The 12,318-nt window shown below is 47.2% G+C and overlaps 1 protein-coding gene across 5 annotated transcripts in view; it reads left to right on the top strand.

Annotated features, from left to right (window-relative positions):
* Positions 1 to 12,318, top strand: part of Abat (4-aminobutyrate aminotransferase) — a 114,424-nt gene that overhangs the window by 96,745 nt on the left and 5,361 nt on the right. For all 5 annotated transcript variants that reach the window (XM_006992123.4, XM_042283552.2, XM_076577898.1 and 2 more), the window contains 5 exons: positions 1,172 to 1,235; positions 2,980 to 3,128; positions 5,509 to 5,646; positions 8,887 to 9,054; positions 11,520 to 11,666. In XM_006992123.4, the coding sequence (XP_006992185.1) occupies positions 1,172 to 1,235; positions 2,980 to 3,128; positions 5,509 to 5,646; positions 8,887 to 9,054; positions 11,520 to 11,666 (666 nt within the window). The remainder of the gene's footprint in view (positions 1 to 1,171; positions 1,236 to 2,979; positions 3,129 to 5,508; positions 5,647 to 8,886; positions 9,055 to 11,519; positions 11,667 to 12,318) is intronic.

Raw genomic sequence — 12,318 nt, 5'->3', positions numbered from 1 at the left:
AGCCCGGGTTGACCTGAAGCCTGTAGGCTCAAACGTGCAGAGATCCCGCTGCATCTGCCTTTTTAGTACTGTGGCATTACAACCCTGTGCCACCAACCTAGCTTGGTCATCTGTTACCTTTACAATGTATGTCAGGAGAAATACAGGAAATAGTGATGAGAGTATTCTGGGATGTGTGGAAGGAGATCGTAGTTGGTCTCAGGAAGAATGCTCCAGGGAGCGCCAGCCTCCCAGAGCTCGGGGCTAAGGCATCTAAAGTGGTGGAGGCAATTCTCCACAAGGGAGCCAGAATCCTGTTAGGAGTCTCTTGCTGGATAGAGGGTAAAGAACACAAACTCTGGGGTTGGAGTGATGGCTCAGAGATTAAGAACACTCACATGGAACCCAGGTTCAATTCCCAGCACCTACATGGCAGCTCACAACCATCTATGACTACAGTCCTAGGGGACTCAATGCCTTCTTCTGACCTCTTTGACACCAAGCATCCATGTGGTGCACAGACACACAGACAAAATACCCATACACATTAAATAAATAAATATTTTTTTAAAGGAAAATGAATAGGGACCACCTCCTCGTCTGCTTGGAGCTGGGAAGGGGCTAAAACTTACACACCAGATTCTCGAGCCCCTGGAACCCAAGGGGGCAACTGCCTGCCATGAGGAGAGAGAAGAGGGGGTCCTCCTCTCACTGTTTGCCCTGGCCAACCTCTTCAGACACCTTGGCCACTTCTGATGACCATGCATTTCCAGTGAGAGCCACAGCTCAGTTCCTGTCGCAGGTGGAAGTCAGGGCAGCCTGGAGCATGCGCAGGCTGGAGGAGCAGAGAAACCATAGAACCAGTCCCTCTGCTGGCAGCACTCAGCCACTGGCTGCCACCAAGTAGAAAAAAGTCACCTGGGGCAGACTTTGTGGAAAGCCAGAAGCCCGGTGATGTGGAACGTCTCTGTTTTAAAATTATAACTTTTAAGTCTGCTGAAGAAGAGTGCGAGTTAGACAGAGCACCTGCAGACTGCTAACATCTGGATTACATTCCTGCCCCCCAAGCCCCACACGCACCCCAGGAAGGAACGTAGTTCTAATGGACACCTACCTTTGTTTGGGTCTACTGAGTAGTATACAGTCCCCAGCGCTCACAGTGGTGACTGGTGCCTGCATTTTTTCATTCTAGAGTCCTGGATGTCCCGACTACAGCATCCTCTCCTTCATGGGTGCTTTCCACGGGAGAACTATGGGTAAGGAGGGACCAGTACGCTTCCAGACTTCATGCTTCCTGTCACCACAGACGCTAATGAGCAGAGACAAAAGCTCAATCTTTAAGCTTCCTTGTATCTAGGAAGCCATCAGTCTGAAAAGACAGAGGGTTTAAAGTGTGTGTGTGTGTGTGTGTATGTGTGTGTGTGTGTGTGTGTGTGTGTGTGAGAGAGAGAGAGAGAGAGAGAGAGAGAGAGAGAGAGAGAGAGAGAGAGAATGTGCTCATGCACGTGCGCTGATGCCTTCCCCCTGCTATCTCCAGCACGTTTTGCAGGGAGTAAGAACAAAGGCATCAGTCATTCTGAAGTTCAGTATTGTCCTTTGACCAGGGGTCAGCCTCCTCTTTGAGATGTTTGTGTGTCTCTCCATATCACCTCCTGAACTTTTTCCCCATTATTCTCTCTCCCTGTGCAGCAGCGTTCATAATTTCTCAAGCCTGCAGAGTCTCCCAAGCCTTCCTAAGCACCACCTAGGCCGAAGGTTAACTCAGAACAAACGGCTAGCAGTGTACACAATGGGCTATTGCAATGTGAGCATGTGGGCAGCTGAAATGGCTCAGTGGGCAAAGGTGCAAACTTGTTGGCATGAATTTGATCCCCAGAACCTACCTACATGGTGGATGGGACCCCACTAGCTGTCACCCTGTTCTCACATGCACACGCTGGCACACTCACCCACCCCAATAAATAAATAAACACTTTTTTTTTAATTTTGAGAAAAGCGAGGCTGAAAAGATAATAATATCACTTGTTAAGAGCACTTGTTGCTCTCGCAGAGGACCTGGGTTCAGTTCCCAGCCACCACATGGCAGCTCATAACCATCTGTGACTCCAGGTCCAGGGGGTCTGATGACCTCCTCCAGCACACAGTCCACATACAAAACACTCATACATGTAAAATAAAATATTTTAATATAGTTTTGAAAAAAACACTGTATACCTGTAGATTCCTTTCTACAATATGAAATCCAAATATACTTTTTTTTTTTTTTTTTGGATTTTCGAGACAGTGTTTCTCTGTAGTTTTGGTATCTGTCCTGGATCTCACACTGTAGACCAGGCTGGCCTCGAACTCACAGAGATCCGCCTGCCTCTGCCTCCCGAGTGCTGGGATTAAAGGCGTGCACCACCAGCCGGCACACAAATATACTATTATAATCTATAACCTAATATAAAGGGCTAGAAAGATAGCCCAGAGGTTGGGAGTGCTTGCTACTCTTCAGAGCACCTAAGTTTTGATTCCCAACATCCATGCCAGGTGGCTCCCAACCATATGTGAGTTCAGCTCTAGGAGGTATCGTGCCCTTTCCTGGCATTTCACTCACATGACCTACATTCACACAAACATATGTATACATTAATAAAATAACAGCAATAACATAGAATATAAAAAATGTCCCATCCATCCCTCCTGTAACCAATCAATTCCATTCGGTTTCCTGCAGAGAGGGGATGATTGTACCCATTTGCAAATATGGATTATGGGTCAGCAAAGGGAGGAACTTCCAAGGCCATTTAATGACAGAGCAAGAATTTTGAACTCTTGTCTCTCCTGAGACAAATCATAAAGCAAATGCACACACACACACACACACACACACACACACACACACACATCCAAGGTTCTCATACATGAGGCTGAATAGCTCATCATGCCCTCTTTAAAGACAGACACCATGCTACTGCCCCAAGCCAACTGTCTGTTCTTCTGTTTTGCTGGGCTCAGGATGCTTAGCGACCACACACTCCAAAGCAATTCACAAGATTGACATCCCTTCCTTTGACTGGCCCATTGCTCCGTTCCCACGGCTGAAGTACCCCCTGGAGGAGTTTGTGAAGGACAACCAGCAAGAGGAGGCCCGCTGCCTAGAAGAGGTAACCTGGTCCTCACAGCCTCCTTCCGTCTCTGTTTCTCTCTGTATCCTGAGTCTGAGCCCAGAAGAGGACAAATGCAGGACGTGGTAGTGCTCCTCAGGAAGGAAGGAAGGACACGGAGACCTCATGCGTCAAGTGTTCTGTACGGGAAGAGACTAGAGGCATTGTTTTGGTACCTAGCATTTATCCATACTTCTGGTACCAATTTCTCCACCATTTCTTTGGGGACAAATTTAAGTGACTTCAAAATAAGGGAGACTAGATGTATTTAATTAATATGGATGTCTGGTAGGAAAAGGGCTCCATGGGTCCAGTCCCCTGGTTGGCATTCTTTCCCTGAGTTCTAGAGCTCCTGTAAGTTTCACTGGAGGTCACACTAGAAAAAAATGAGGACTTGCAGTCCTTTGCCTGCACGTCTACATTTCCCCAGAAACAGCCGCCTTTGATCTGCCCCGGGTAGGAAATGGAAAAGTATAGGAAGAGGTCTCCTGCTGGAGCAACAGAGACTGCATTCTCTACATTGCAGAGATGCTCAAATAACTCTGCTGACTTCCTCTTGAGCATGTCACCATTTCCAGCAGTATTTATTAAACACCTACCAGGTGCCGAGCAGAGTGCTGAGTGGTTGGTATTGGTAGTAAATGAAAGAGACGAGACCATAGGTCAGGCTTGTAACCTAGACAACTACACATTTCTTAGTTACCAGGCTTTAAAAGTAAGAAAAGGGCTGGGGTGGAGCGAGGTGAAGACAGTGTTCTCCCGGCATTCACAAAGGCCTGGACACCAAATAATATCAGGTGTGGTGCTGCATGCCCATAATCCCAGCATTTAGGAGGTGATCAGGAGGATCAGAAATTCAAGATCAGTATCAGCTACATAGTGAATTCAAGGCCATCCTGGAATAGATGAGACCCTATCTTAATGAATAAGTAGAAATAGATGAAATTTATTTTAGTAGCATCATTTATTTGTTCCTTGAGATACAGTCTCAGATTCTAGCCAAGCTGTCCTGGAGCTTACTGTTTAGCACAAGCTGGCTTCAGACTTAGAGAAATCGTACTGCCTCAGCCTCGCCAGTGCTGGTGTTCCAGGAATGAGACACAGCATTTTATTGAACCTGATATATCAAAATATGGTCTCAACATATAATTAGTATTTTTAAAAGTATCAGTGAGACTGTTTTTCATAGTAAGCCCCTGGAACACTATGTGTGTTCTGCATAAAAACTGTTTAAGTCGTGGGTTTTGTTTTGTTTTGTTTTTTAAATTTTGAATACTTATTAAGCAAATAGTAAACTATCATAGTGCTATTTGTCCATCATTTATAATACCTGCTTCAGAACAAGAGTTCAAAAATAGAACCACTTGGGGACAGTTGGGGGACCTTTCTTAGGTACAATCATTGTTGATTTTTTTTTTACATCCAATATAGCAGTGTGAGAGTTATAGATCATGCAGTGCAGCCAGTCCAGCATTTAGTTCAATCCATTTTATGACTCAGTGCACTCTCACCCCAACCAGGGATGTCTTAGCCCCCTGGGCCGTCTTCTCAAGTCTCTCTAAATGTTCTGCCCACACAGTCCCCAACTGTACAACACACAGCCACACGCTGCAGTCTGCCTTCGCCACAGATGGGCTTTGCAGCAGCTTCTGAAATGAGGCCCTGTCTACCTTAGTCTGCCCGCAAGCCACGCACACGGGCAGAAAGAGCAATAGCAGCACAGCAGAGGCAGCAACAGTGACATGCTTAGATCGTGGCCGTGCCCACCTTTTCGGTAGGTTATTCTAATATGCCCACTTACAGAGCCTGGCATGGTGGCACATGCCTGTAATACCAGAATTTGGAGGTAGAGGTAGGAGAGTCTAGAGTACATGTCCACACTCGGCTACATAGAGTACATGTCCACGCTCAGCCACATAACAAAACAAAAACAAACAAAAATTTAAGACAGGGTTTCACTGTGTCACCCTGGCTCATCTAGAAGTCACTTTGCAAACCAGGCAGTCCTTGAACTCACAGAGTTTCACCTGCCACTGCCTCCTGAGTGCTGGGATTAAAGGTGTGTGCCACCAGGCCAGGCACTACATAACAAATGTGAGGCCAGTCTGGGCAATATGTGTGCCCACTTATAGATCAAGAAAGGGAGGGTTCAGAAGGCTGAATTACTTGTCGCATAGGTGCTAGCCCCAATAACAGCAGAGCACGTACCTGTACAGAGTGGGGCTCCTAACAGGTCCCACACTTGTCCTGGGAAATGCCACAGACACACTTTCTGTATGATTTCAAGGGGTTCACAGAGCATCCCCCCGTGCCCATCTATGGAATCTACTGTTCCTTCCAGGGGTCTGTGAGCAGTTCCCTTCTCCCCTTCTGGGTTTAGGTAGAAGATCTGATTGTGAAATATCGGAAAAAGAAGAGAACAGTGGCTGGAATCATCGTCGAGCCCATCCAGTCTGAGGGCGGAGACAACCACGCATCAGATGACTTCTTCCGGAAGCTGAGAGACATCGCTCGGAAGGTTAGAGTGCATGGAATGAGGCTGGACAGGAGCACAAGGGTTTCTGAGTTCGGTTCCCAGAGCAAAAAGTTGGCTCCTCTTCTGCTTTGGGCCAATGAAAATTTATATGTGTGCAGAAACTGACTGGCCTTATTGAGGACAGAGAACTTGGGATTGGTTCTAGGGGTATAGCTCAATGGAACAGGTTTACCTAGCTTGTACAGAGCCTTGTGCTCCATTTGAGGTGGGGGCAGGCTTGAGCTGGGAGGCATGGGTGATTCTTATTTAAAGGAAGTTTGCTGAGTCAGCCCCTGGGGCTGGAGTTGTAGTTCAGTGGGAAAGCACTTGGGTAGTATGCACAAGGTGCTGGATTCAGTCCTCAACACAGAAGAAAAATAAAAGTTTTACAAGACGTGATGGCTCAAGCCTACAATCCTAGCACTTAGGAGGTTGAGGCAGGAGGATTATCACAAGTTCAGTACCCCGACCAGCAGGGTCTTCAACAGGGACCTAAAGGGAGGGATGGCGAATGAAAGAGACAAAAGACACAAAGAATGAGAGCAAGACAGGACGTCTGATCAAGCTCCAAAATTTTACTTTACTCTCAAGGCATATATAGATACTCAAAGGGGGTTTCAAGCAGGAAGGGACTTAATTATGGGGGTTGCAAGCAGGAAGGGACTTAATTATGGGCTGTTCGGCCAGCAGGAAATGTTGCTCTGAAGGTTATCTATCTACCCTTGTCTAACTGCCTAATTGCTTAACTGCAGCTCATTCACCTGATACCTGAGAAGAGGTTCTGGTATCTGTGGGAAGAGGTTCTGGTGCTATGGAGACTTAAGCCAGGCCTAGATCTAAGAAAAGAGGAGAGAAACCCAAATATGGCAGCGTGTGTGTCAAGGGTCGCTTAGGCTTATGGCTCCCGTCAGTTCAGGACTATCTTGGGTTATATAGAGTTCAAGACCAGACTATGTTATAGAGTAAGAACCTGACTTTAAAAAAAAAAAAAAAAGCCTCCAAACTACTAGGGTTTGTTTGTTTGTTTGTTTTTTGGGGGATGTGTTTTTTTTTTGTTTGTTTGTTTTTTTGTTTTTTCGAGACAGGGTTTCTCTGTGTAGCTTTGCGCCTTTCCTGGAGCTCACTTGGTAGCCCAGGCTGGCCTCGAACTCACAGAGATCCACCTGGCTCTGCCTCCCGAGTGCTGGGATTAAAGGCGTGCACCACCACCGCTCGGCACGGGGGGGGGGGGATGTGTTTTTGTTTGTTTTTCCTTTTCATTTTTTTATTTTATTTTATGTGTATGGGCGTTTTGCCTGCATGTATATCTGCGCAGCATGTGCACGCACTGCCTGCAGAGTCCAGAAGAGGGCATCAGATCCCCTGGAACTGGAGTTACAGACAGTTGTAAGCTGACATGTGGGTGCTGGAAATCAAACTAGGGTCCTGTGGAAGAGCAACCAATGCCATTAACCATGGGCTATCACTCCAGCCCCCCAACTACTGTTTTCTTCTGGTGTCTTAATTAGGGTTTCTATTGCTTCGACAAAACACCATGACCAAGAGCAAGTTGGGGAGGAAAGTTGAGTTGATTTGGCTTAAGCTTCCATATCACTGTTCATCGCTGAAGGAAGTCAGAGCAGGAACTCACACAGGCCAGGAACCTGAAGACAGGAGCTGATGTAGAAGCCATGGAGGGCTGCTGCTTACTGGCTTGCTCAGCCTGCTTTCTTACAGAACCCAGAACCACCTGCCCAAGGATAGCACCACCCACAATGGGCTTGGCCCTCCCCTATCAATCACCAATTAAGAAAATGCCCTCTAGTCAGATCTTATGGAGACATTTTCTCAGTTAAGTCACCCTCCTTTGAGATAACTCTAGTTTGTGTGTCAAGCTGATATAAGACCAGCCAGCGCAGCAGGACTTGTTCAGTGAGGAGATCCCTGAAACGGCCGCAGCCTCCTGCTTTCTCTTTCTGGAACCTGCCTGTTTTCCAGTCCACTCTGGCCAGTCAGCAGGTGTAGAAGGAGCAGCGTCAACACCACCTCTTTGGTCTAATGGATTGGCCATTGTATGCATTAGCTCTTTGTCACTGCAACCAAATTACTTGATTTAAACAGAGTACGCCCCAGAGGAGAGACTGACTTTGCTCCAGTTCAGAGGGTTCAGGCCACGGTCATCTAGCCCCACATGCGTGGGCAGATCACTATGGCAGCAGAAACATGTGACAGAGGAGAACTGTTCACATTGGAGCTGACAGGAAGCATAGAATGAGACAAGAAATGACCAAGAGATACTCTAACCGCCCCCCAAAGACCCAGTGACCTGTTTCCTCCAGCTAGACCCCACTTCTAAAGTTCCCACAGCTTCCCAGTTGCACCCTGTCAAGAGAGCAAATGCTCACCATAGGAGCCTGTGAGGGGAAGTTTATATGCACATGGTAACAGGTATATGTTGCTGGAGGGCTTCTTTCCAGGTTCCCCAAGCCCCGCAGTCCCACAATCCACTTATAAAATAATCACTCAGACGCTTATATCACTTATAAACTGTATGGCCGTGGCAGGCTTCTTGCTAACTGTTCTTTTATCTTAAATTAACCCATTTTTATAAATCTATACCTTGCCACATGGCTGGTGGCTTACCAGAGTCTTTACATGCTGCTTGTCCTGGCGGTGGCTGCAGTGTCTCCCCCCTCAGCCTTCTGCTTCCCAGAATTCTCCTCTCTCCTTGTCCCACCTACTTCCTGCCTGGCAACCTACTTCCTGCCTGGTCACTGGCCATCAGTGTTTTATTTATATAGAGCAATATCCACAGCAGGTATATGTACTACAGACACATCAAACCAGCCAGTTCATAGATAAGACACATGGGACATGAGCCAGTTTACACACATATGGAGTTAGTGAATCTGGGTAATGCAGAGACCATGGCTGCTGATGTGGAGGGATTGACTTCTCAGCTTCAAGCTTGCACACATTGCCTTCTGATGCAGTCAAGCCCAGGACAGCAGCCACATGCCGCAGAGCTCTGAGATGGTGTGGGGAGTATTCGCTGGACTGGTTTTGTTCCATCTGGGCAGTTCTAGGGTATGTTCAGATGCAGCTCTGATCCAAACTGTTCTGTTTTGATCTGCATAACTGGGGAATGAAGCTTGGCTTCTCAGTTTAGAGTACAAGGCGGAGGCATACACCTTGACTCCAGCTTGGGTGGGGTCCCTGGAGGCTTACACATGTTTGTTTCTTCCTGCCCTGTTCTCGGAGCAGCATGGCTGTGCCTTCTTGGTGGATGAAGTTCAGACTGGAGGAGGCTGTACGGGCAAGTTCTGGGCCCACGAGCACTGGGGCTTGGACGACCCAGCCGATGTAATGTCCTTCAGCAAGAAGATGATGACCGGGGGCTTCTTCCACAAGGAGGAGTTCCGGCCAAGTGCTGTGAGTATCCTGGCTTTCTCTGCTTGTTCAGAGCACATGGTTGTTCCCTTCTATACCTAAGGATATACCTCCTGGGTGGCACAGAGGTTTCCTTCAGTGGTGCGTGCAATAATAACATCAGTAGCTGCTGCTGTGGAATGGGCACTTTGTGCCTGTCCATTTCTGGTGGTCCCTTAATTCACACAGCAATCTAACCAAGGAGGCTTGTATTCTCTTTGCAAGGCTTTACTAATGGCAGGCCAGGTATAGAAGTCAAGCAAGCCTCTGCATAGCTACTTTTCTCATTGCTGTGACCCAGTGCCTGACAGGAACGTCTTAAAGAAGAGTTTGGGCTTACAATTTGAAGGGATGTAATCCATCATGACTGAGGAATGGTGACAAGAACAGGAAATGACCGGTCACGCTGCATCTGTCAGGAAACAGAGAGAGGGACAATAAAACCTTACGGTGGGTCCCCAGTGCCCACTTCCTCCGGCAAGGATCCGTTCCTTAAAGGTCCTCCAGGCTTCCAAAACACCAGCAGCTGCTGGGGACTAAATTTTCAAACTCATGAGCCTATGGGGGACATTTTTACATTTAACCCACAGCACCCTCCGAGATCTGAGCCTGTTAGTGACAGGAGTCTCACAGAGCCCATCTGTTAGCCATGCACATATACTACAGATTTTCATGTGTACATATAATACACACACATACACACACACACACACACACACACACACACACACACACACACACAGCCTTCAAGGGTCCAAAATCCTAGCATTATTCCTATGTATAGTTTCTACCCTCAAGATTGCTTCATCATCCAAAATGTCTACTGGAATTCTGGCTTTCATACTTCGGTTCTAATCTGTCGTAAGGAAAAAGAAGAGAAGAAAAAATGGCCTCCTTTTATCTTTAACAGCCTTCACAGAAATCCCATGTCTTTCTCTCTGTGTCTCTCTGTCTCTGTCTTTCTGTCTCTGTCTCTCTCTGTCTCTCTGTCTCTCTCTGTCTCTGTCTCTCTCACACACACACAGATTTATTATTTAATTGTTGTGTCTGTGCATGCTAATGCCAGCAGAGGTCAGCAGAGAGCTTCAGAACCCTGGAGGTGGAGTTACAGGTGCTTGCGAGCCACTCAGTGGCTAAGTAGGGAACTCTGGTCCTCTGCAGGAGCAAGACCGCTCTTCACTGCTGAGCCAGCTCTTCAGCAGTTCTTTGATTTCTAACATGTGACTTAAACCTGGGCACATGGACAGTCCACACTGTAAGAGAGGCTGGGAAGTGTTTCAGTTGGCAACATTGCCACTGGAAGGATTCATGGATGGGAAAAGTAGATCATGTTTGAGAGTCAACAGACCACCATGCAATCCCAGTGCCACCACCGATGAATCAAATTTGCTAGGATCTTCTAACCTTTCTGTACCTCGACTTCCTGCTGTATAAAATGAAGGTGGTAGGGCAGTTGTGCACCACACAGCAAGGTTTCAGCCAACAGTGGGGTGCACATATCACAGTGCTCCCTCGAGATTGAATTGTCTGTGACATTATGATGACATTTTAGTTTGTCTAAGAATATTTGCACAATGATGAAATCACTTAACATTGCATCTCTTAGAGCATCTCCTTTGTTAAGTGATGTAACCACTGCAGTTAAGGAACAATCCCCTTGATTTTTCTGGGCCTGAGAGACTTCCCGGGTGACAACCAGGTCTCTCAATAGTACTGGGTAACTTCAGTGAGATGATCAATGTTTCCCTCCCAGCCCTGAGATGTTTGGTAGTCTGGTGTCTCTCCTCCTTGGCAGATGAAAAGGTGTTGGTTCTGGGGAGATGGAGTGAACTGATTGCAAGCAGGAGAATGTGAGCTTGAGCCTAACACTGTGTGAAAGGCCAGGCATGGCAGTGCATGCTTGTTATCATAGTGTCGCTGGGAAGGCAAAAGCAGGAAGCTTCCTGGGGCTTGCTGGCTAGCCAGCCCGCAAATCAATAAGCTTCCGCTTTAGGAAAAGACCCTGTCTCAAAAAACCAAGAAAAAATAAAAATAGAAAAATAAAATAAGGTGGACAGCTCCTGAGGAACAGCATTATTCCTCAGCTAGGTTGACCCCAGGGGGGTGACAGCTGACCTGGCTTGAGCCACCTCACACCAAACCCCACCCTCTTTTGTGTCCGTGTGTGGATGGGCACATGTTCATGTGAGTAGCCATGCACATTTGTGCACATGTGTGTGGAGGTATATACAGTTTTTTGCAGGAGGGGCAAAGGGAGGGTGAGACACTTCAAGTAGAATCATTCATTGAATTCCTCAAATGGCAAACAGCCACCCCTCAGCTAAAGGCTGCCAACTGGGTTTCTCTCCTGGGCGGTGTCCACAGAGAGACCTGCACAGAGTAAAGGGGTGGAATCAAAGAGGGGCAGGGGACCCTTTGAAGTGTTCTGCTGTGAGAGCCCTTCTGATCAATCCCCTGTCCCACTCTAGCCTTACCGCATCTTCAACACCTGGCTGGGAGACCCATCCAAGAACCTGCTGCTGGCTGAGGTCATCAATATCATCAAGCGGGAGGACCTGCTCAACAACGTGGCCCATGCCGGGAAGACCCTGCTCACGGGGCTGCTGGACCTCCAGGTACCTGTCTCAGCCCTGGCACTGCTCACTGGCCAGCAGTTCTCAGCTAGCCATGCCGCTCTCAGTTCCCAGGTCACCCCGTTCTTCCATCTCAACCTCATTCCTAGTCCCCCATTATCTCTTGACATCAAACTCAAACATCCCACTGAGAAGATCCCTCCTATAATGTTCTTGTAGCCATAGTTCCCTCCTCTGTTCTGTCCAGTGGGCTTTGTTCCAAGACACATGTGTAATTGTTTTATTTTTTATTCTATTGAAACAAGGTATCAGGCTGGCCCTGAACTTGATATGTATCAAGGATGACTTCGAATTCCCCATCTTCTTGCCTCTACCTCCAATCCTGGATTACAGATGTGTGGTACCATGCCTGACTCACAGGTGTAATTTTAAATATCTTAGAAGCCAGATGAAAAGCAAATTGGAATAGGTAAAGTTACTTTTAATGATATGTTTTACTTAACCTATCCAATGTCCAAAATACTATTATTTCAACAAGTCATCAATATAGAAAATAAGTAATTGCCAGGCAGTGGTGGTGCACTCCTTTAATCTCAGCACTTGGGAGGCAAAGGCAAGCAGATCTCAGTGAGTTCGAGTCCAGCCTGGTCTACAGAGTGAGTACCAAGACAGCCAGGGCTACACAGAGAAACCA

This window comes from Peromyscus maniculatus, chromosome 8 (assembly GCF_049852395.1).
Source record: "Peromyscus maniculatus bairdii isolate BWxNUB_F1_BW_parent chromosome 8, HU_Pman_BW_mat_3.1, whole genome shotgun sequence".
Classification (NCBI taxonomy): Eukaryota; Metazoa; Chordata; class Mammalia; order Rodentia; family Cricetidae; genus Peromyscus; species Peromyscus maniculatus.
Note: the sequence above shows the minus strand (reverse complement) of the source record. Positions and strands in the feature narration are given on the sequence as shown.